We start from the raw sequence: 25,405 nt of genomic DNA, 5'->3' as shown, positions 1-25,405 counted from the left end.
TTTCTTTGAACTTTATATAGATGCTTATTATAGGTAGTTTACTGCACTGTGTTTTTCCCCTTTCCTCTATTCATCTTATTTTATGCATCAAGAATAAATATGTTGTGGTTAAGCAGCCAGTCAACATTGACATTAAGATGAAGGTGTATAACTGGTGCATGGAGCCTGTGCTGCAAATAAATGCTGTGGTCAGGTCAGGGTATTGTCACAACTCTGAACAAAAATGTTTCTAGATTGTGGCAATGGTAAATATCATCATTTGTGAGGGCATTTGTGAAAGGGTACAGAAACTTGTTATGGGTTGCATAATTTTAATTATTTGATATCATGAGGGGGAGATGCAAAAAAGATATCAAATATTTGTGAAGACTTACATGCACTGTGAACAAAAGGGCCAGAAATCCATGCGAGTTTCTCTCTTATTAGGAGTGCTCTTTAAAGTGATAGACTGTCTAGTTCGAAAGAAAGCAAGCATGTAAAGATTTTTGTATGTTTAAATGCTGATAATTTTAGTGGAGAAATAGGTCTGGAAACCTTTTACTGCCTTTATCAGTACACCCTGCTATTTTGTATATTTGGTGCTCTTCTATGTCAAGGAAAAAAAGTCTAGTGATGTAATTCAGTGTGACAGTTCTAATTAACTTCTATAGAAGTCCACAGCTCTGCGCAAACATAAGCATCCCCCTAGCACTAATTTCTTCTTACTAGCTGAATGTTTACACACTTGCAATTGGATAGGAATATAAAAATACATCTAAGCCTTAAGGCAGGTTTATACCTGAAGTGAAGAAGATCTGACATGCAGTATAGATATTCAGCACCAATATTAATTGAAGGTTTGTTTACATCAACCACATATGTAAAGCCCCTGGTTGAACTACTACATTTATTAATTTGGCTAAATAAGCAACACTGTGTATTAATTATGGAACTGCATTATGTGCATATCTTTTAAAGTAAATTGCATCTTTAAGTGCTCCAAGGAAAATCGTACGTTTTGAGCTGTGTAAATTGGATAAATAAGTCACCTGCCTCATGCGTATATGGAAGTTTAGAAATTGAGTTCTTCTTTATCTATCTTTTATCTGTCTGTTTATACTTGTGAAATTTATCAGTTTGCTAGGTTTTCTTGGGTAGCACCGTGAAATGACTGGCTGACCTTGTGTAACTTGGAGGGTAATCTGGATTTCTCGTATGTTTTAATCTGGCACATCTTCATAAACGGCTTATATTAGTGGAAGAGTAACCACATTTGTACACTTATACTAATGGTCAAAAGGTTTAGCACACCTCAGTTTTTCTTTAAATTTAATTGGCTGAAATGCAACGAATGACCAAAAATGGTGAAAAAGTAGGCAGTAAATTGCCACAGGTTTCATTTTAAAGTTAGAAAAACTGGAAAAAAGGAAATTTCAGAATATTACAAATGGGCCTTTTTCAAGGAGTAACTAATAGGTTACAGTCTACAGATGTTCTGCAGCAATTACAGTAAATTAAGCCTTACAAGTTAATGGAAACAGTTTGTACAGGTGTCCCAACTTCTGTTGATTACTTAAAAACCCACCATCTGTCTTAAAGTACAGTTGGAACAGACTGTGTTCTAAACACTCTGAAATACTACTTTGGAAAATATTCCAGTAATAATGGCAAGAAAGCAGCAATTAGCCAATGAAATGAGACCAAGCATTATTACTCTTAGAAATGAAGGTCTTTCATTTAGAGAAATTGCAAAAAAAAAAAACAAAGTGTCAGTGAGTACAGTGTTAATTGCTCCAAAGGCAATTGGAAACTGGAATAAACTCTGACAGGAAGAGAGATGGCAAACCCAAAGTCGCCACCCAATCAGAAGACAAGTTTGTGAGGGTCACCAGCTTATGTGATAGGTGTCTCCCAGAACAACAGCCTCAAGCACAGTTTAACCATTGTTCAAAAATATGAAGTCTGTTTTTGCTGTGAAGAGGAGATCCAGTCTGCAGTAGTCCATGATATTTCAAGGCCTATTTTGTCCTTTTCGGAATGATTGTCTTACTGCCACACGCCTAGTCAAGCCTGCAGCATAAAATCTCCACTTCACATTAGAAAATGAAACTAACTTGTCCACAGGCTCTGGAACACACAAGTGTGGAAGGTAATGACAATGAAAATACGAGGTGGAGTTGTGTAGGTACCCAGTCAAACCACAGGTTGTCACTTTGGAATAATAAAAACATCAGTGTGTTGCTTGTAATGCTAATAACACTTGAATGCCCAAAGAGTTGAAAATGAAAGCTTCCACCAGACCATTGTTTTTCATCAATTTAAATTGTATGTTTATTATAATATCCATCCAACTTTCCCCGAGTTGAGACATCTTCCCAAAGTGCTGTGAATATTCCATCTGTGTGTGGTTTCTATATTTAAAACAAAAACAAAAAAACCTATCTGCAAAGTGAGAAATAAAGGTGATTTACTTTTCCATTTTGTAAAAAAAAAAAAAAACTTTTTTTCTATGTCAACTTTTTACCTTTTTCATTCCATCTTTTTTAGCAGTTAACAGTGCTGAAATTTTGAAAGTTGTGAAATGTTAATGCTTATAAAATGTATTCTGTGCTTCCTTGCACAGGTTGTACTTTGAGAAATTGAAAGTGATCTGAATTGAGTTAAACATGCAAAACTTAAGAAGTGTTTGAATGTTTTAGAATATTTTCTTCTCTATAATAGCATTAAAGTGTAGAATGAATTGTTAGTGCTTAATGAAATCCTTCTAGATGTTTTGATCTTAATGTAAGTTTTGAAAGGTATTACTGCACAACACTAATGCATATGAGTGTGCTATAAACTGTTGTTTCAAATAAAGTCTCATTTAATCGTGGCAATTTAAACACCTTCTGATGTGTCCTGTGTCCAGCTCTCATTTTAACATTTTCTTCTTTGACATCTTAATTTTTGATTTTATTAGACTATAATACTGGCATGGTATTATAATTTTTCATGTTTTTCCCCCTTGTGTTCTTTTAAAAGTGTAGTTTGAGTGAATGTATTGAAGTTAAAGTACTGGTGGGAGCTTTTGTTCCCTCTTTGGCATTCTGGAAGAATCTAACTGCATTAATTTGTCCCAAGCAAAATGTTGGATTGTCCTCTGCTTATAGTGGGATTGTATGGTTTTGCAACAGGATGGCAGTGACAGCACAACTCTGTATAGATCACACATTTTTGTGATATGGAATAATTTAGGTTTTTGTAGCAGTGTTGTTGTCTGCAGCAAATATTTTCTATTAGCACAGTAACTGGTGAGTTCTTTATTTGTATATTTATTTGATAGATCAGCCTAAACCTGAGTATATGCAAGGATCCATTTTTATCAAAAACAAGAACATAAATTGCTCAGTAGCATGTAAGACAAAACTAATGGTCATTGGAGTGGTACACTTTGGCTCCAGTGTTTTGTACTGTTTCATTTCAGAAAAAAATACTATTTTGCCTCTTTTCTATAACTTTAAACACATTGCAGTAAACCATGTTATTGTTAACAGTGTTATTTAGTAGGCTTTTTATGTATTGGTAAGTCCTCTGAATGTGTTTTGACTTTTTCTCTTTTTTAACTGTATGTATTTGATTTCTTCTTTATGTTTTAGCCTCGTGCAGATCCAATCCCAATATGCAGTTTTTGTTTGGGAACTCGCGAGTCCAACCGTGAGAAAATGCCGGAAGAGCTGCTTTCCTGTGCAGACTGTGGAAGCAGTGGTGAGTAATAGTATTGATTTCTTCTGTATTTTAACCTGGCATTGCAATTTTATCATTTTCAGTGTTTTTTGTGATGTTTTTGGCCTACGGCTAGTGGCTGAAAATTAGCACATGTAGATAAGAATTTCACTAGTCTGTACAATACAATAATGACTCTAAACCTATTTTATAAATGCAAAACAAAACTATACTTGGCTTTTAGTATAATAATTTAGCCTATGATTTTGAGATGGAATAGTTCAAAATTTTGAAGGCCAACTCTTTGTTGTAGCAACCTCTTCTGTTTATCTTTTATGATGAACAGGAAATGTGACTGTCCTCTCTGTGGTGAATGGAACTTTCATGAATATCCTATGTTTGAGGGCCATTTCCCCTCCTGGTTTCTATAAGAGCTTCTCTCTGACCAATTACATGCCACGCGTTTAGGAGTTGGATATGGCTGCTGAAGGCCAAATTTGAAGCAGAGCTGGAAAGGACTGATCAAAGAATCTTTAGGTAGACTTGTGGGGATTCTACTGAAAGAAGTTAAGACAAGTACAGAGTTGACAAAAAGAATTAGGCACACATAAAATGATTAATTAATTTGAGAAGTGAATATGATGAGACTTAAAAGAATACTGTTTAATATATGGTGGTATGTGAGCTAAGAAGAATTACCCTTGCTCCTCAAGGTTCCCTACACTGTGAAAAGTATCTAAAAGGAATGTGGAGGGCAGCTGAAGAAAACAAGTTACCCTGTTAATTCCTCTCATTCGATTGTGGTTGATGTGATGGTTTGTTACTATACTATTGTATTTTATTTTTTATTTATTTATTTTGCATCAGTGAGAACAACATACATTAGATAGCCCCTGTACTTCACACTGTTTTTGAAACATTCTTAATATAACAAGTCAGTGTTGGGTATAATAGTAATTACTGGAGTTGTAAAGTAGTCGGGGTTATATAATGTGGATGTGGTGCAAGTTGATGGTGTTGGGTTTTTCTTTTTGTTTTTCCCTTCCTTGCCTCCTTTATTTTTTTTAATCTTTTTTAAAATGGAAAAATTTCAGTGTCTGATATTTCATAGAATAATATAGTGTGTGGCAGATTATGTCTGTTCTTAGATCAATTACATTGTGTTATTGCTTGGAAGTTCAGTATAATTTTAATCTAAGCATTTTGCATTTTTAGTGCTTATCATATAAAGCACTGCTTCCCCCTACTGAGACGCCGGATGGCGGACCAGAATCTCCTCGAAGCCGTCCGAAAGTCGTTCTAAATGGCCTCCCCAAACTCCTCCCATGTCCGAGTTTTTGCCTCAGCAACCACCGAAGCTGCATTCCGCTTGGCCTGCCAGTACCTATTAGCTGCCTCCAGAGTCTCACAGGACAAAAGGGACCGGTAGGACTCCTTCTTCAGCTTGACGGCATCCCTCACCGCCGGTGTCCACCAACGGGTTCGGGGATTGCCGCCACGACAGGCACCGACCACCTTAACAGCCACCGCTCCGGTCAGCCGCCTCAACAATAGAGGCACGGAACATGGCCCATTTGGACTCAATGTCCCCCACCTCCCTCGGGATGTGGTCGAAGTTCTGCCGGAGGTGGGAGTTGAAGCTACTTCTGACAGGAGGCTCTGCCAGACGTTCCCAGCAGACCCTCACAACACGTTTTGGGCCTACCAGGCCTGACCGGCATCCTCCCCCGCCATCGAAGCCAACTCACCATCAGGTGGTGATCAGTTGATAGCTCCGCCCCTCTCTTCACCCGAGTGTCCAAGACATGTGGCCGCAAGTCCAACGACACGACCACAAAGTCGATCATCGAACTGAGGCCGAGGGTGTCCTGGTGCCAAGTGCACATATGAACACCCTTATGCTTGAACATGGTGTTCGTTATGGACAATCCGTGACGAGCACAGAAGTCCAATAACAAAACACCACTCGGGTTCAGATCGGGGGGGCCATTCCTCCCAATCACACCCTTCCAGGTCTCCCTGTCATTGCCCACGTGAGCATTGAAGTCCCCCAGCAGTACGAGGGAGTCCCCAGAAGGTATGCCCTCTAGCACCCCCTCCAGGGACTTCAAAAAGGGTGGGTACCCTCTCATCTACCGGGGTAAACCCCAATGTACAGGCTCCAAGTCGGGGGGCAATAAGTATGCCCACACCTGCTCAGAGCCTCTCACCGGGGGCAACTCCAGAGTGGTAGAGAGTCCAGCCCCTCTCAAGGAGATTGGTTCCAGAGTCCAAGCTGTGCGTCGAGGTGAGCCCGACTACTTTCGGACGGCTTCGAGGAGATTCTGGTCCACCGTCCGGCGTCTCAGGAGGGGGAAGCAGTGCAGTGTCAACACTGTATATTGTGGGGATGGTGCGCTGCTGACCTCGACTCGGGATGTTGTGGGTCGGTGGGGGGAGTACTTCAAAGACCTCCTCAATCCCACTAACATGCCTTCCAATGAGGAAGCAGAGCCTGGGGACTCGGAGGTGGGCTCCCCCACCTCTGGGACTGAGGTCACCGAGGTGGTCAAAAAACTCCTTGGTGGCAGAGCCCCGGGGGTGGATGAGATACGCCCGGAGTTCCTCAAGGCTGTGGATGTTGTAGGGCTGTCTTGGTTGACACGTCTCTGCAACATCGCATGGATATCAGGGACAGTGCCTCTGGATTGGCAGACCTGGGTGGTGGTCCCCCTCTTTAAGAAGGGGGACCGGAGGGTGTGTTCCAACTACAGAGGGATCACACTCCTCAGCCTCCCTGGAAAAGTCTATTCGGGGGTCCTGGAGAGGAGGATCCGTCGGATAGTCGAACCTCGGATTCAGGAGGAGCAGTGTGGTTTTCGTCCTGGTCGCGGAACAGTGGACCAGCTCTACACCCTTAGGGAGTCCTGGAGGGTGCATGGGAGTTCGCCCAACCAGTCTACATGTGTTTTGTGGACTTGGAAAAGGCGTTCGACCGTGTCCCTCGGGGAATCCTGTGAGGGGTGCTCCGGGAGTATGGTGTACCAGACTCCCTGATAAGGGCTGTTTGGTCCCTGTACAACCAGTGTCAGAGCTTGGTCCGCATTACCGGCAGTAAGTCGAACCCGATTCCAGTGAGAGTTGGACTACGCCAGGGCTGCCCTTTGTCACCGATTCTGTTCATAACTTATATGGACAGAATTTCTAGGCGCAGCCAGGGTGTTGAGGGGGTCCGGTTTGGTGGACTCAGGATTGGGTCACTGCTTTTTGCAGATGATGTTGTCCTGTTTGCTTCATCAGACCGTGATCTTCAGCTCTCTGGATCGGTTCGCAGCTGAGTGTGAAGCGGCTGGGATGGGAATCAGCACCTCCAAATCCGAGACCATGGTCTTCAGCCGGAAAAGGGTGGAGTGCCCTCTCAGGGTTGGGAGCGAGATCCTGCCTCAAGTGGAGGAGTTCAAGTATCTCGGGGTCTTGTTCACGAGTGAGGGAAGAATGGAGCGTGAGATCGACAGGCGGATCGGTGCGGCGTCCACAGTGATGCGGGCTCTGCATCGGTCGGTCATGGTGAAAAAGGAGCTGAGCCGTAAGGCAAAGCTCTCAATTTACCAGTCGATCTACAGTGGTGTGAAAAACTATTTGCCCCCTTCCTGATTTCTTTTTCTTTTGCATGTTTGTCACACAAAATGTTTCTGATCATCAAACACATTTAACCATTAGTCAAATATAACACAAGTAAACACAAAATGCAGTTTGTAAATGGTGGTTTTTATTATTTAGGGAGAAAAAAAAAATCCAAACCTACATGGCCCTGTGTGAAAAAGTAATTGCCCCCTGAACCTAATAACTGGTTGGGCCACCCTTAGCAGCAATAACTGCAATCAAGCGTTTGCGATAACTTGCAATGAGTCTATTACAGCGCTCTGGAGGAATTTTGGCCCACTCATCTTTGCAAAATTGTTGTAATTCAGCTTTATTTGAGGGTTTTCTAGCATGAACTGCCTTTTTAAGGTCATGCCATAGCATCTCAATTGGATTCAGGTCAGGACTTTGACTAGGCCACTCCAAAGTCTTCATTTTGTTTTTCTTCAGCCATTCAGAGGTGGATTTGCTGGTGTGTTTTGGGTCATTGTCCTGTTGCAGCACCCAAGATCGCTTCAGCTTGAGTTGACGAACAGATGGCCGGACATTCTCCTTCAGGATTTTTTGGTAGACAGTAGAATTCATGGTTCCATCTATCACAGCAAGCCTTCCAGGTCCTGAAGCAGCAAAACAACCCCAGACCATCACACTACCACCACCATGTTTTACTGTTGGTATGATGTTCTTTTTCTGAAATGCTGTGTTCCTTTTACGCCAGATGTAACGGGATATTTGCCTTCCAAAAAGTTCAACTTTTGTCTCATCAGTCCACAAGGTATTTTCCCCAAAAGTCTTGGCAATCATTGAGATGTTTCTTAGCAAAATTGAGACGAGCCCTAATGTTCTTTTTGCTTAACAGTGGTTTGCGTCTTGGAAATCTGCCATGCAGGCCGTTTTTTGCCCAGTCTCTTTCTTATGGTGGAGTCGTGAACACTGACCTTAATTGAGGCAAGTGAGGCCTACAGTTCTTTAGACGTTGTCCTGGGGTCTTTTGTGACCTCTCGGATGAGTCGTCTCTGCGCTCTTGGGGTAATTTTGGTCGGCCGGCCACTCCTGGGAAGGTTCACCACTGTTCCATGTTTTTGCCATTTGTGGATAATGGCTCTCACTGTGGTTCGCTGGAGTCCCAAAGCTTTAGAAATGGCTTTATAACCTTTACCAGACTAATAGATCTCAATTACTTCTGTTCTCATTTGTTCCTGAATTTCTTTGGATCTTGGCATGATGTCTAGCTTTTGAGGTGCTTTTGGTCTACTTCTCTGTGTCAGGCAGCTCCTATTTAAGTGATTTCTTGATTGAAACAGGTGTGGCAGTAATCAGGCCTGGGGGTGGCTACGGAAATTGAACTCAGGTGTGATACACCACAGTTAGGTTATTTTTTAACAAGGGGGCAATTACTTTTTCACACAGGGCCATGTAGGTTTGGATTTTTTTTCTCCCTAAATAATAAAAACCATCATTTAAAAACTGCATTTTGTGTTTACTTGTGTTATATTTGACTAATGGTTAAATGTGTTTGATGATCAGAAACATTTTGTGTGACAAACATGCAAAAGAATAAGAAATCAGGAAGGGGGCAAATAGTTTTTCACACCACTGTATGTTCCTACCCTCACCTATGGTCATGAGCTATGGGTAGTGACCGAAAGAACGAGATCGCGAATACAAGCGACTGAAATGAGTTTCCTCCGCAGGGTGTCTGGGCTGTCCCTTGAAGATAGGGTGAGAAGCTCAGTCATCCGGGAGGGGCTCAGAGTAGAGCCGCTGCTCCTCCGCATCGAGAGGAGTCAGATGAGGTGGCTCGGGCATCTGATTAGGATGCCTCCTGGACGCCTCCCTGGTGAGGTGTTCCGGGCACGTCCATCTGGGAGGAGGCCCCGGGGAAGACCCAGGACACGCTGGAGGGACTATGTCTCCCGGCTGGCCTGGGAACGCCTTGGGATTCTCCCGGAAGAGCTAGAAGAAGTGGCCGGAGAGAGGGAAGTCTGGGCATCTCTGCTCAAGCTGCTGCCCCCGCGACCCGACCTCGGATAAAAGGAAGAAAATGGATGGATGGATGGATAGATCGTATAAAGCGCTGGTGACCCCATGCAAGGTTTCAGGGTATTGTGGTTGGATGGTCTAAGGATACTACTGTTTAAAATAGCTGTACTGCTGAATACATTCCAAGTACTTATCAGTAATTACAGAAATAATTAGTCAGGAATCTTTGGAGCTGCAACAAAATTCCTTAACGTTAATGTTTTGTTGTATGACTTTCAAAGAGGACACCTTCCTGGTATGCTAAAATTATATAAATACTTGTGAATAAAGACAAGTCAAATAATAATGAATTGTATTTATATAGCACCTTTCCCATGCCCAAAGCATTTCCACAGAAATTCCAAATAGGGCATATTCGACACTGGAAAGACATGATATCCACATAAAACACTAATTAAAGATAAGTACAGGAACCGAAACGCAATGGATTGGAATAAGAGACAATAAAACAGAAAAGAAATAGAAAATACTACAAGAAAACCCTGAAGAAACATTTTACATATAGCATAAAAGAAAATACAATGCTTTTCATAATTACAAGCTTTTATATTTTAACTTCTTTGATAATGTACTTACTGGAACAAAACATAATTTAAAAATAGTGTTCACAATTTGTCTAACAACAAAAATTATATAGTCTCGCACATTAGTTCAGTGTTTTGATTTTGGTATTGAAGCTGCTTAAATAGAAATACATGCACTTATCGGTTTTAATCGTTTTTAATCATTAATTATACTACTGCAATTAAAATATACATTTGTTATATTTATAGCTTTTTTTGATTTTGTTTTTTTTGTTTGTTTTTTGGTGCTTCAGCCAAACCTTTTTAATTCTTGTAATTATAAATATGGACTTACATTTTCATTATGCAGTACTTGTTTAAAAGCTTGTACTGTGTTTATTATTTATTTGTTTGTGTCAAGCAAGTTAGAAAATGTATGCATGACGAAACATTCAGGACATTCAGGTGTGTTTGAGGGCTGCGCAATCACTGTCCTCAGTGGTCTGAGTTCAGGAGGTCGGTTGAGGGTGCCAGAAGCTTTCCCACTGGAACTGGGCAAAATGCTGACATGTTCTGATCGATCAGCTGCCAATCTAAATCTATTGATTTTCACACAAAAAAAAAGGTCAGATGATTGGTAATTTTGACAGATCACAAAAGCTATATTTTTGAACCCCTCCTTTCCTAAGCTTTACTGTAATTTAGTTGTAGTGCTCCGTGCTTCTAATAAAACCCCTTCAGTGCAAACAAAAAGCAGCAAGTGGAGGCTAGTTTTAGCAGAGAGATAAGTGTTTGGTATATTAGCCTTTACGGTAAAGAAAGTGGAGTAATAAACTGAGAAAAAGAGCTACTTTAATTCAGACCTTTTTATTATTATTACATGATTTTACTGAACTTGTCCTCTGTTTTTCTGGGTCAGATTTTTCAATCAATTTTTTCCCACTTTTACTGAACCAATTTCCTTCAAACTTTGCATATGGTGACAATACAATATTTCAGCTACATGTTAATTAAATCAAATAAAAATATCTAATTTCCTTATACTTTTAGTGATTAAACACATGTATAGTGCTTTTAGCCAACACACATATATGAAAAATTTAGTGGTGTTGGTCAAGTGGCTAGCAAGTTGGACGTTTACACAATTTGTATTCAGCTTGCCCTATCTGTTTGCCTGGGTAAAAATTTCCAATCAATTTTTTACCCAGTTTTCTGAATAGATTGCAATATGTCATCAGATTTGACCTCGGATGTGTACATTAATTTACATTAAATTTAAATTTCTAATTTCTTTGTATTTTTAGTGATCACACATTTATTTATTTATTGGCCAACACTGCTAATTTTTCATATAAATGTGTGTTGACTAAAAGCATTAATATATATATAATTAGATTCAGGTTTAACCTCATTTATTTGGAATTCAAAACATCCATGCATCCATAGAGCCTCTCTACAATGACCTAAAGCAGAAGGTGGCATGGCACTACCTAACTTTCAGTTTTATTATTAGGTGGCTAATATAGAAGCTATAAGGACCCGGAAATCGACACCAGCTGATGAACATACACAAGCCTGGTCTGCAATGAAAATTAAAATCTTGCTGTACAGTACACCCCCAAATTTTGCGGGGGTTACGTTCCTAGAGCACCCGCGAATTGAGAAAAACCATGAAAAAACCAATGCCTATTTTTATAGTTTAAACCCTAAATATGACTTCAAAACACTTTTCATTTAATTTCAAACTTGGCTTAATACATTACCTAAAAAAAGAATGTAAAGGTAAACCCGTATACTGTACAGTAATGTACTGCTATGTCTCCCGCAGTGCTAGAATGTAAAATACCGATGTTACCGCTATATGTACTGTACTTAATGCAAGTGCGTTTTCATTGTCAGAAGCCTTAGAAGGTCCAGGGCGTTTCAACGACATCTTGGGGCTTTAAGCCTTAAACTGCCACATACTTGGGGGTTAATGCATCCTTGGACGCCAAATACTTTTTTGCTGCACTTTAAGTAAACGTCACAATTTACAAAGAAAAAGTGAAATTTTTAATGAAACACATTTTTTTTCATGCAAAGAGCATCACAATTACTGTAACACTGATCATTTTACACATTGCTAATGAACTTTAAAAACTATTTTAAAAACTACTGGAACAATATGTACAAGGTGTAACTGATGCCATGGATGAAATCACCAAGCCAACTGCGTTTGAACTGGCTGCACACAAGCACACAGAGGTAAGCGTTGATGCTGGCAGGCTATAGTGCAGTGGCTCAATCCCAGAGACAGTGAGGCTGCAGGGTGTCACGCTTGGGTCACAGAATTGCACAGAAACAGTGGATATTGTAGAGACAGGAACTTTATTCAGACACTTCAAACAAACATGTCTCTTTCAGAAGTAACACAAGCTCAGTATGCAGTTAGTTCTCGTTTAAAAGAATAGGCAAACATCATAGGGGAGCACAACAGGAGCAGAGGATGTCATGGGGAGGAAAGAGAAACAAAGCAATTAGCCAAAAAGGACAAGTGCTGTTCAGGCTTTTAAGTATGCGTAGCATCGTGCGAGAAGCATATCACGTGACAGAGCAGCCACAAGTAAGGGAGCAATGTGAAGGTAGTCTATCAGCATTTTTTTAAGAGGGTTTTTTTGAGGAGTGTTCGTGTCTTCTAGGGGTGCATTCAGACCCCCTTGCTCACAAGGGGCTGGCAGTGGTCAAGAGCTGACAGCTCAACGAATGTACAGCACTGACCGGTTGTGGCAGTTTAAGGGTTCAGAGGAACAAAGCAGAATACACAAGAACACTCCACTGGAGATGCATCACAGTCAATCAGCAGCAAGGAGAAATTAATAATGCTGTAGTGGTCCGGTGCCGCTAAGATTCACACCTTCGAGAAGACGGTGATTTATTTTTATGGGGGACATTCCAGGGACGCACCCAGCCTTGGCCTGACCTGCACGCACTCACAAACAGAGACAAAAACAAAGCAAACCGGTAATCAAACGGCAAATAAAGAATGTAATGAAAACAACGATACCACCCCTGTTCCCCTTACGGCGATTACACATTAAATACAACAAAGCACAAAGAAAACACACACAGTAAATCATGTAATACTGCAACGGATGAAATGTAATGATGAAAATAGATAGTCCAGAGATCTGCACGTTGAATGGGAATGTAAAGATAGTACTACCGGTAGTTCCTGAAATGGTGAAGACGGGTTCAGGAGCACTCTTTTTTTTTTTTTGCAGGATGGCTATGAATCCACTTACAGTCCTCATGTACACAGGCAGAAGACACAGTTCAGACGCCAATCACAAAACGATCTAGGACAAAACAAATAAGTACAGGTAACCCAACAGAAGGCAGACAGACAGGAACTTGAACAAATTACAAAAACTTTTTTTTTTTGCTTTTGGTCACTGGCCCCCTTTTTAAAAGCTGTGCTGACATCCTTTGACCCCAACAGCCCCAGCACCCTCAGCAGAAGACCAATCAGAGCCACTGCAGGGACTGCTGGGAGTTGCAGTTTCAAATTCTATTGGCTACTTTAACCATCCCAAGCTGCATTTTCTTCTACAATTGCTTCCTGTTCTCTCTACAGTACAGTATTACCACGAAAAAAGCCATAAAAATTGCGGAGGATATTTTGTGGTTTCCGCTAACAATTAGATAGGTTCTAAGGAAAAATCTGCAAATGACTGAGACCGCAAACTCTGAACTGCGACTTCGTGGGGGTCTGCTGTACTTTATACGCCTTGCCTTGTGCCCCAGTACATACAAACTCAGAATATGGAACCAATGCAGGAAGCACTGTAAGACAGAATACCTGTTATCTGTTGCACCTAGTGCTGGGCGGTATACCGGTTCATACCGAAAACCGTTTATTTTTGTTATGATATGGATTTTTCTTATACCGCAACACCAGTTTAAATTGCCTAAACAACGTTCAGAACATGCCGCTGCAGGAAACTGTTTAAGGGGGACCTTTTTTACTGCCACACTGGTGTTGCACAGGGGCTCTTTTTCACTGCTACACCGCTAAACAGGCGTGCAACCGGAGTACATGTGGTAGTGGAGGTATTGCGTGGTGAAAATCGACAGAGAACATTCTGAAACTGAAGCTGTAGCAGACAATAAAGTTGAAAATGATGACACAGAAGAACGTTTGCTGGAAAAAGGAGTCACGTCTGTTGTCTGGAGATACTTTGGATTTAAAAGGTCGGATGTGGACCATTATGTACAAGTGTGTGAATACTGTTTCTATACTACTGGATAATACTGCAAGCCAAGTTGTACTTGTTGTTTTTATTTTTTTCAATACTGTGTAATGTACCTGGGTACTGTGTAATAGTGTGACGACATGTTGACTTTATTCTCGACATTTCCACTTTAATCTCGCCATTTGTCGAGATTAAAGTCGACATGTCGACTTTATTCTCGTAATTTGTTTTTAAAGTAGAGCACCGTAAACTAACCTTCATCTTAAAATGAATAGTTAATTTACTAGATTTTCTCAAACCTCATCATAAGTTATGTAGCACATTAAATGCTTTGTGTTAAGTGTTCCCAGAGCCTTTTGCACTAAGAGGAGGTGTAGGCAACACACAGAATACATTAATTTCATGATATTCCTGCTCCCTGAACATTGTAATAGGAACAGACTCGACACACGTAAAAATGGTTTGGGGAAGCCATCCGTATAATGTTCCTAGCTGCAAAGGTTTTCTTTTTCATTCAACAGTGTTGTTGATTGTACCGAGTCCAAGACAGAACTGATGAAGGTTGGAAAAGATGGCGGTTTTAAATGGTCAGACAGGAAGTGTTGTAGGGTAACCAGAAGTGGTGTTTTTCTGACATCAGCCTGGGTGCCGGAACAGGAAGTGACGTTCTTCTAGGCGCCGGAACCGGAAGTGACGTTCTTGATTCAGATCAAGCCGTTTTCCCGTGGCTGGTCTGCAGAGACAACAGGAGAAGGTTTAGTGCATCCCGCCCTCCTCTGGCCTGGCGTGGAATTACCTTTACTTGGTCCACACAATGTCCCCCTACTCGCACGTGTGTGACAACATTTAGAATGCTAAGATAAATACTTGATATAATTTTCATGATGAAATGCATTAAAGTGTAGGGGTGGGCAGTATGACCAAAATTCTATATTACAGTATTTTTCTAAATTATCCCGGTTTCACGGTATTCAACGGTATTTTTTTCCCATGCATGAGTGGATGTTAACCACATTTTTCCACTGCAATTACTGGCTAAGAATAACCTATTCCACTGTCAAGAGCATTGTACAAAAAAAACATTTTAATGTGCACACAAGTATTAATACAGGTTTGAATGGCCCCATAAAGTGATAGTTTTCAAGGGGGTAGCACTAATGAAGAGAAGGAATCACATTTACAGATGCAGTCAAAATATAGAACCTTTTTATTGAACAAATTTTGCAAACAACTTACTATAATTTTGACAACATATTTTCAACCATCCAAAGAGGCATTTAGACTTAGTAAAATATCCAGAAGTGCTTGTCAAAAGTTGTATTGCACTGAACATGTCTTAGAAAAGGAATAAATAGTAAATATTTTTTTGTAAACCAGCTACACTTTCTGTTGTTAATGTTAACAATCTCTGTCCACTGACAAGTTAAAGTGACTTTTTAAAGAACTTAACTATCATTAAACTGCATATTTAAAATAATAACAATAAAAATAAATAATAGTATTATTACTGATAGTTGCACTATTACTCCAAGGCTTCAAGCCCAGGTGCATTACACAGTATTCACCAAATTAAAATAAAATAAAACTAGTGCAACTTGGTGATGACATCTTTACCAACTGAACCATAATTTAGGCAAACTGCATTAACATGGACCTTGCTTCAAGCTAAGCTATATACATAAATAATAAAACTGTAACTTGCATTTATAATACAATTTGTGGTATAGCCCTGCGGAATCGTATTAGGGCCAAGGTGAAGGAAAAAAAAAATACGGACACAGGGAAGAAAAAAACAAACTATATGGCGAGAATAAAGTGGACTTTTCCACTTTATTCTCAGTTTATTTTATAATTAAAGTAGAATGTCGTAAACTAAACTTCATCCTAAAATCAATGTTTAATTTACTAGATTTTCTCAAACCCCGTCATAAGTTAATGCAGCACATTAAATGCTTTGTGTTAAGTATTCCCCGACCCAGCTGTTGTTCATTACGCTTCTTAAACTGACTTCCTCCGCACTAAGAGGAGGCAGCGATCACCGCACAGAATCCATTCACTTCATGATATTCCTGCTCTCTGAAAATTTAGAATGCTAAGATAAATACTTGATATTATTTTCATGATGAAATGCATTAAAGCAGGTATTAAACATGCACGGTAGTGAGGCGGTAGTGCTGCTCCCTCGCAGTAAGGGGTCCCCAGGTGTATGTTCAGTGTAGAGAACTTTATGGCAGGTGTGACGAGGCTCCAAAAAACTGGATGTATGAATGGCTATCGCACAGGTTTAACTTAAATATTGTGTAAATGTTGGGTTTGTGATCTGATGGTCGGGCTTTCTTTATTGCACGCATTCTGTCTCTATCTGACGTACCAAAACCCCAGTTCCTATCCTTCCTTTTTCTTTCTCCATATAACCAATCACCACACGATAAACGTCTTTGTGAAATTAAAACTAGTTATAAACTTAGTCCACGAAGTGTTCAGAACTTTAAAAATATCTTCGTTATGCATGTTTAATTATGCCATCCATTCAGGGTTGCCCATCCGTGAATGAGTCGCCAGCACATCGCAGGGTGAATACGAGCAAAACATACACTAGCAGGGTCAACATAGCATAACAAAACCCCACGTCCTACATGACTTTGAAAGGAAACTGAAGCGCTGAGTAAACCCACCAGACAAACATGCAAATGCAAGGCAGGGTACACCGAGACACCTTTGCTGTGAGGCAGCGGTGCAACCTCCACGCTGCCGTGCCCCCACATGATTGATACATACTTTAATGCATTTCATCATGAAAATTATATCAAGTATTTATCTTAGCATTCTAAATGTTCAGAGAGCAGGAATATCATGAAGTGAATGTATTCTGTGCGGCGTTCGCTGCCAGTGCCTCCTGAGTACAAGAGGAAGTCCGTTTAAGAAGCACGTACCGATTTAACATGGCTCTGGGAACACAACACAAAGCATTTAATGTGCTATATAACTTATGACGGGGTTTGAGAAAATCTAGTAAATTAAATATTCATTTTACGATGAAGTTTAGTTTACGATGTTCTACTTTAATGACAAAGTACGAAAATAAAGTCAACATGTCGACTTTATTCTTGTCATAAGAGTCAAGATTAAAGTGGAAATGTCGAGAATAAAGTCAACATGTCGTCACACTATTACACATTACCCAGGTACATTACACTGTATTGAAAACAAATAAAACAAGTACAACTTGGCTTGCAGTATTATCCAGTAGTATAGAAACAGTATTTACACATTTGAACATAATGGTCCACATCCGACTTTTTAAAACCAAAGTATCTCCAGGCAACAGACGTGACTCCTTTTTTTCGGCAAAAGTTCTTCTGTGTCATCATGTTCAACTTTATCGTCGGCTACAGCTTCAGTTTCAGAATGTTCTCTGTCCATTTTCACCGTGGAATACCTACACTACCACTACCTAATTTAGTGGTGTAACAGTGAAAAAGGTCCCCACTTGAACAGTTTCCCGCTGCGACACGTTCCAAACGTCGTTTAGGCAATTTAAACCGGTGTTGCGGTATAAGAAAAATCCATATCATAACAAAAATAAAAAACGGTTTTTGGTATGAACCGGTATACCGCCCCGCACTACATTTAAAGCATATATTTTGACTGCATCTGTCATGCAATGTGATTCCTTCTCTTCATTATTGCCACCCCCTTGAAAACTATCACTTTATGGGGCCAGACAAACCTGTATATGTGTATTAATATGTGTGTATTAATATGTATGTACGTGTGTGTGTGTATGTATGTATGTATGTATATGTATATACACACACACACTCGCATACAAGTCTGTTCCTGAAATCTGAAAAATCGATCATAAAATCAGACCACGACTTATACGCCCATTCAAAAATGCGACACTTGAATTTTTTTTTTTCATCTTCTTGCTTCTTCCGATCTCGCATCAGTTTCTCAGACGCATCGAATGTTGTTGCAGTAGTGCAGTTACCAATTTCTTTCGCTATTTAAACGTTTAGAAGAAAATATGAAGCCAGTTTTAAATTAATCGAATTGTCCATTGTAGACGAGGGATGCTCTTACGATAAAGGTGTATGAGGGTGTGAGATACAAAAAACACAAATTGGTACAAACATTTCGGAATAGTTTGGGTATTATAGTGAGGTCACATAGACATAATAGAGAGAGAGAGAGAGAGGTTAGGGGCACACGCTGATACGGTGCATTGCCGCACCCACATAGGAAAAAAAAAGGCTATGTGCTCCGTGGTTTCTCTCTCAGGTGGGCATTAGCATATCATAATCTCTTGGCCCAATAGCGTGAGTTTTCCGCATTTGACTTATACGAGCGACATTATAAAATACCAGAGAAATTTTATACAGTAAAATCAAGTCCTGACTTATCCGCGGGAGAACTTTTCCGTGAGTATATACGGGATATATAATTTTTTTGTTACAGAAATGGTGAAAATTACTTTTATATATATATATATATACACAACTCGCCCACCCATCTCATATCCATATATAGTGACAATTTGTAAGAGCTAATTAACATAGCCGAAATAACTTTCCCAGGCATAGTATTTATTTAACATGTTCATTTTAGCAATTTAATGTGGCTTGTTTAACATGTTAACAATAAAATATTGTCGCATCCGGGGATGGAAACTACACAAACACCACAGACAGTGTTTTGGTCGGAGTAGCATTTTCATGTGTTTTTATCATTTATTTTAACATTACAGAACAATATTAGGTAATGATCAGGCTGGAGATGCAGAGGGCCTTGTGGCTGGACAGCTACAGAAAGCACAGTGCATTATGCAAATGAAACATCTGTTCAAGAGGAGGATGTCCTGGTAAAAGGGTGGAAGGAGTGCATGAGAAAGGGTTTGAGTGTAGAAGGTGCTGGAGCAGAAGCACTTTTCCTCTGCATTGGTTAAGGAGAGCGTCACTGAAAGAGTACCATGCTTCTGAGCCATAACACTGTTATGCACTGTTATGAACGTATAGATGCACAGGATTCCATTGTTTTTGAAGTATAAACAAATAAATGTGGGTGCTCCGTTTTTGTCTGCTGCTTATCCCTACTTACAATGTTGTTTAAATATAACACAAGCTGTTAAACAAGTGGGGGCTCCCTCTTGGAGTTTCCTGGACACTGTTGTAAATATATTGTGGCAGTGTTTGTGTCAGTGAAGCAGTGTTTACAGCACTGAAAATATTTATTAGATGGGTAGCAAGTTAAAACTGGAACATTTTCATATTCTTCAGGTATTTATCAGGACTGTCCTAGTCTCTGGAACATGTGGTCACCCTAGTAAATTATAGTGTCAGTGAAATAGTCATGCCACAGAGTCCTTCATTCATATCTAGATAATGTTTTGTTGTCCTTGCATGTATTATAAAATTTTATGGTTAGAAGATCCTTTAATTTACAGTGGTTTTCAAAGGATTTCAGCCTTTTGATAAGGGGACTGATTTTAGTTAGAGAATCTCTGGGATGTCTCCATAGAGTATTGAGCAGCTTGATTTGATTTAACGTTCAATCGAACAGCGACACTGCCCAGCTAGATTTTGAGCAGCTTGATCAGCTAACAATAGAGTCCACCCAGAAACAACTTGCTCTTGTACTAGCGGCGGCACAATTCATAACTTGCTTTTCGCTGACAGGCATCAAGCAATAAGAGGGTTGATGAAATTGCCTTGCTGGACCAGTGCCGGTCCATGGGGAAACATTGGGTGGAGTAAAATGCATGTGCACTGGTTTTCTTCTGTTTGCACTGAAGATTACAAAGTATCAACTCAAAAAACATTGCTGGGAAGATTTGATAAAGCAGAAACAACATGCTGATGGAAAGCTTTCCACATGCATTAGTTTTACTTGCAGATTTTGGGTTGCTCAGCCACCCGTGCAAACAGCGAGTTAGTTTTTTACTTGTGCGCACAGTCTGCTGGTGTTTTTATTAACTTCTGTTAGGGATATGTTCACCATCAGTAGTGAAAGAGGAATATATGCAAAATATACAAGACGAGTAGTATCTGTCATTATTATCCTGAAACAGTAAACTAATTTGTAGTTGAAGTCGATCAGATTGCTTTTGTTTTTTTAGATAGATGAGTTCAGATTCCCAATGCTTTTCAATGAAAGAAATTTTAAAACTTTATGCAGGGCAATCTGTTTGAGATATCTCAACGATAATTGAACTGTCTTGACAAATTTCCTTGAAGAAAAACACTCACATTTCAACAAAATTGATCCGCTGGGGGCTGAATTATTTTGTGCAGACAGGTTCACAGATAGAATGACAGATGGGCATGGGCTATCACAATAGGTGCTTTGTGTATTATAGGCAAATGCACCTAAAAATCTGTTGGATATGCACAAGATATTTATCAAGAAGACTAACATGTTTAACAAGCGAAATGGACACATTTTGCTGTTAAGCTAACAAGACTATTGTTTACTAAGTAGCAATTTCAAAATCTTGTTTCTTTGTCTAATTGAAAATGGCAGGTACTGTATTTAACAAAACATCACTCATTCTCTAACAAGATTTGTTCATTTTAATTAAACGACAAAAGAAATATGGTATCAGTACAGGTGGAGGAGCTCAAGGTCTCTTAACATGCACCAGCTCCTTAATGTCATCATGGAGGAGTGGAAGAGGGATTCCAGCGGCAACCTGTGAAGCTCTAGTGAACTCCTTGACCAAGAGAGTTAAGGCATTGCTGGAACATAATGGTGGTCACACAAAATATTGACAATTGTGGCACAATTTGGACATTTTTAATTTAGGGGTGTACTCACTTTTGTTGCCAGTGGTTTAGACATTAATGACTGTGTGAGTTATTTTGAGGGGACAGCAAATTTACACTGTTATACAAGCTGTACACTGACTACATTGTATAAAGTGTCATATCTTCAGTGTTGTCCCATGAAAAGATGTAAAATATTTACACAAATGTGAGGGGTGTACTCACTTTTATGAGATACTGTAGGTCTGAATTCATTAGAGTAGCCTTCCTTGCTGTTTGTCTGACTCCTTTGATTCCTTTTTAAATGCTATTATCCCAATCCTTTCTCTTTCGTAAAGTCTGCCTTAGTGCTCTCTTTACAGGATGTTTGCAGCAAAAAACAGACTTGTGCTGGCTAACTCAACTACTGTAATACCTTGCACAAAGACAAACTACCATAAAGCTTAGAAAAGCAGAGGCTAAAAAAAGTGCTTTTTGGGATGAACCAACTTACCAATCACAATTTGAGTCTTTTGTAGTGAAAATCAACTGATTTTGATTGGCATTTGATCAACCAGGGCATCTCTAAATTATGTGCAACTTGTCAACTATCCAGTCTTAAGCATAAGTAGTATGTGTACAGTTTGCAAGATTAGGTAACAACGTAACCTTTTCAAATCCTTCTCAATTCCATTTCAGTGTCAGAAGAGGCCAAAGCCTATCCTAGTAGCATTGAGCAGAAAGAGGGCAGCAGACCTTCACATGGTTCACTTGCCCATGCTTGCAACTTCTCTCACATATAAAACCAGTCAACCAAAACTGCAAATCTTGGGGAATATGAGAAGAAAACAATTGAGAGGCATTCAAACTAGGCCAACAAAATCCATGAGTGAGATTTAAAGCCTGGCAGGTAGATCTTGAAGTAGCATTGCTATTTTCTGTGCCACCCTGGTAAATTAAGTAATGAACGAAAAAGATTTTCATACAGTACCTTCCAGAATGTTTGGGACAAAGACACATTTTTCCGTGATTTTACCCCTCAACTCCACAGTTTAAAATTACAAATCAAACAATTCATATGTGATTAATGTTCACATTGCACACTTTAATTTTAGGTTATTTGCATACATTTCAGTCACACCATGTAGAAATTACCACACTTTTTATACATGTTTCCCCCGTTTTAATTTTCCAACATAGTCTGACAAGTAAATAAACTTTCCATTTCATGTATAAGCCAAAGTGGGGGGAAAAAAGTACATTACAAAAGTAAAAACCTGAAAAACTAACACGTACACACCTGAGATTTTCCAATAAAGATGAATCACTTTTTTCCAATGTAAAACATTTTTGTATCGAGTTAAAAAGTGTGTAAAAGCATTTTAAATGTTGCAGCAAAATGAATTGGGGTGAATAGTATTTAAAAGTAAGTAAAACTAAACTTCGGAAATGGTTATATTGTTTGCCAGTGAGACTTTATACACTCATCATTTAGATGTTTTAGACAAAAATTAGTATAGATAGAAGAGCTCAGGTAAAAGTATGAAAATTATGCGTTACCCAGTTGAGGTGAAACAAAAACCAAAGAAAAAAGATATCCTTATGGAGTGTGTCATCTTGAATAATAAGCATTCTAAATGAAAGTATCCTTTACTGGGTTTGAGCAGGGATTAGACAGTCCCCAAATAGGACAGACAACTTCATCCCTTGCCATACTTTATTTTCCTATTCCTAAAAATAAGTGGTAAAGATTTCATGTGTTTGTAAATATGCCACCTTTTAATGCATTCACATAGTGTGGGTGTTACTACTTTTATGCCAACTAGGTAGTTTCCAGTTATGTTTTGTTTTGGAGATTGAAATAAATTTGCTTTATTTTGCATAGGTAGTGCACATTTTCATGCTGTTCTGAGTTGCAGTGTATCTGCAAACCCAAGGACTGTGAAAATGGCCAATGTGTTCATTGACAAGAAAAGGCAGCTTAACTGAAACAGAAACTTAACTGACATGAATTCAACTTTATGTAAACTAGTGAAGGTAAATAAAAAGGAAGAGAATTCAAAATTTTTCCCAAGAATGACCTCAGTCTTTCTCTCTTTCACTATATGCAGTAGTGCAAGAAAAAAAGGACAAGATAGGAAAGGAGTCATTTAATCAGATTCTAATAAAACGTACTACTACATTTCTTACTGATTTGTAATGTATTACTTTTGAAACCTGTAATAAAAAAATAACCTAAAGGCACCCTCCTTTCCAATGCTTGCACTCTAACACTCACCGTGATGTGAGACAAGCTTCCTATCACTGTGTGAGGAGAGGTTAACAGGTACTCTTTTTGTACTATTGATCTTTCTCAGTTACCGTGTTTATCATATCAAGAAGTGCTGTGTTTGACACTGCAGAAGTTGTCACAGGAATTGGCTTCTACAGTTTTAACAATATGCAATGCCTAAAAGAGTACCTTGAGGAAGAAGGGATTCTCTTGTCATGTAAATCATTTATTCTAATCGGTGCACCCATCCTTGCATCTCCACTCCATCAGCAACTTGTAGCTTAAAAAAAATACATTAAATATGTACTGTGTAATTATGAAGCTTTGTTATTAATGCTTTTTCAAACAATTTATATGTTATAACATTAAATCTTTAGCTGCTCAAAATGTTAGTTACTATCTTAAAAGAGAAGCAGTTTGTTGGAATAGTTTAACATTATGTTCATAGATTCACTTTCTTTCAAATGAATGCCATTGCTTTTTCTGCCTCATTTAAACTCCAATTATCTTAATTGGTTCCTTAAATATGTGTAACAGTAGTCTTTCACTTACCTGAACACACAGTAATACTGATGCAGTGTGTTAAGATTTGATTTTGTAAATTGAGATAGTATTCTAAACTCAAAGTTTAATTTGGTAGGGTGGCATCAAATTGAGCCCAAATGCTTGCAGTTTACTCCTGATTCTGTCAAGCTTTACAACTGCTAAACCAAACTGGAAGACCCTAAGAGGAATTAAAAAAAAAAAAAAAAAAAAAAAAAATGTTAAATATAAGCAAACTGCTACATAGAATAAGGGTGTTTATGCTGAAATGATGCTAAGTTGCTGGTAAAGAGAATATTTGCAGCAAAGTAGATTTAGATTCTGAGTATGGTGCTTGGATACTCCAGTGTATAATTTATAACATAAATCCAAATGCTTATTTCACCACAAGGTGATTAATTTTGGATTTTTTTTTTCTTTCCTTTTTCTAAAGGTCATCCATCGTGTTTAAAATTTTCTGCTGAGCTAACGATCAATGTAAAGGCTTTAAGATGGCAATGCATTGAATGCAAAACTTGCAGTGCTTGTCGAATTCAGGGCAAAAATGCGGTAAGTCATCTGCAATGATACTTTGTCTAAACAATTTGTTACTTTAGGCTCTTGTAAGTTTTTTGTTTTTCATTTTCCTTTTTTCCCCATCAGAGGTCACCTTGAATTGTATTTGTGTGTATTTATTACTGTGCTATACTTAAGTATGAAATCAAGACTATTAGAAGAAAATAAGTTTTCATAATTTAATAAAATGTAACTGTTAATTTGATTGCAACGTATTATCAAAATCCAAAAATTATACTTCTAACCAAATAAGAAAACCTTTCAATTTTTAAATGAACTGTTTTACTAGGGAGCTTTGGCTGATGTGCTTTTATGCAATTTGGTGCATATCAGTTATTCACAGTAGGTGTGTATGCATAAATACTCCAGAAAACCGTATAATCATAATAGTATTTTTATTTGGAAATACCTAAAAGACTAAAATATGCAGTAAATGTTGCTGGCTTGGGACCGTTCGGCAGGCTGATACTGCAATTTGATGAGCTGTCTTTCTACTGGGAAATGAAAGGTTTAGAAATAAGAAATGAATGTTGGTTGACATGCTGTCTGTAGGGACCCCATTATAAAAAGAATCACAATCCTTAGACAGAGGGAGGTACAGTTATGTGTTGAGAGTGTTATTACTTCAATTTACAAAAAAAAATTTTTTTTTCTTTATGTCCTCCAACCAACACCAAACCACCACACCCAGCTCCAGCAGTGTTGTACTCCACAAGACTGTGATTGAAACCTAACCAAAAAATGCTGCATAGGAGTACTCTTCATTGCCTACATTCACATATATATACAGTAGCTAGGGCTTATTTTTTTCCCACTTTGTTTCATATTTTCTCACTTGTATACTTTAGACCACAAATGTTCCTGTTCTTGTGTATTACTTTGTGCATATTCTTTTAAGTTAGTAGTAGTGTGCGAACGTTATGCTGCATTTGTAATCTTGTGACGTGCTTTAAACTTGGGCATAGTCATTGTGGAAACAGTGCATTTATTTTAGAGTTTCTACTTGAAATGCATCTCTCTGTGCACTTGGCTTTGTCATTTTGAGGTTGGTATAAACATGTTAAGTTTTTGGCTGTTATTAGGAGTCAAATTTTAGATTGTTTTATAGTGCAGGCAACAGGGGACAAAACTGAAGTCAATGTGTATGAGAGTCATAATTTCTGTGCTTAGTGAAGAGTTAACTCATGAAATATAGAAAATTAGTTACCTCAT

The 25,405-nt window shown here is 38.9% G+C and overlaps 1 protein-coding gene across 3 annotated transcripts in view; it reads left to right on the top strand.

The window, feature by feature from the left end:
- The window catches only part of kat6b (K(lysine) acetyltransferase 6B), a 186,998-nt gene that overhangs the window by 80,315 nt on the left and 81,278 nt on the right, over positions 1–25,405 (top strand). For all 3 annotated transcript variants that reach the window (XM_051922955.1, XM_051922954.1, XM_051922956.1), the window contains exons 3-4: positions 3,615–3,723; positions 24,072–24,187. In XM_051922955.1, the coding sequence (XP_051778915.1) occupies positions 3,615–3,723; positions 24,072–24,187 (225 nt within the window). The remainder of the gene's footprint in view (positions 1–3,614; positions 3,724–24,071; positions 24,188–25,405) is intronic.

The sequence above is a fragment of the Erpetoichthys calabaricus genome, chromosome 2 (genome assembly GCF_900747795.2).
Source record: "Erpetoichthys calabaricus chromosome 2, fErpCal1.3, whole genome shotgun sequence".
Taxonomy (NCBI): Eukaryota; Metazoa; Chordata; class Cladistia; order Polypteriformes; family Polypteridae; genus Erpetoichthys; species Erpetoichthys calabaricus.
The sequence above is the reverse complement of the archived record's forward strand: the minus strand, read 5'-3'. Positions and strand labels throughout refer to the sequence as shown.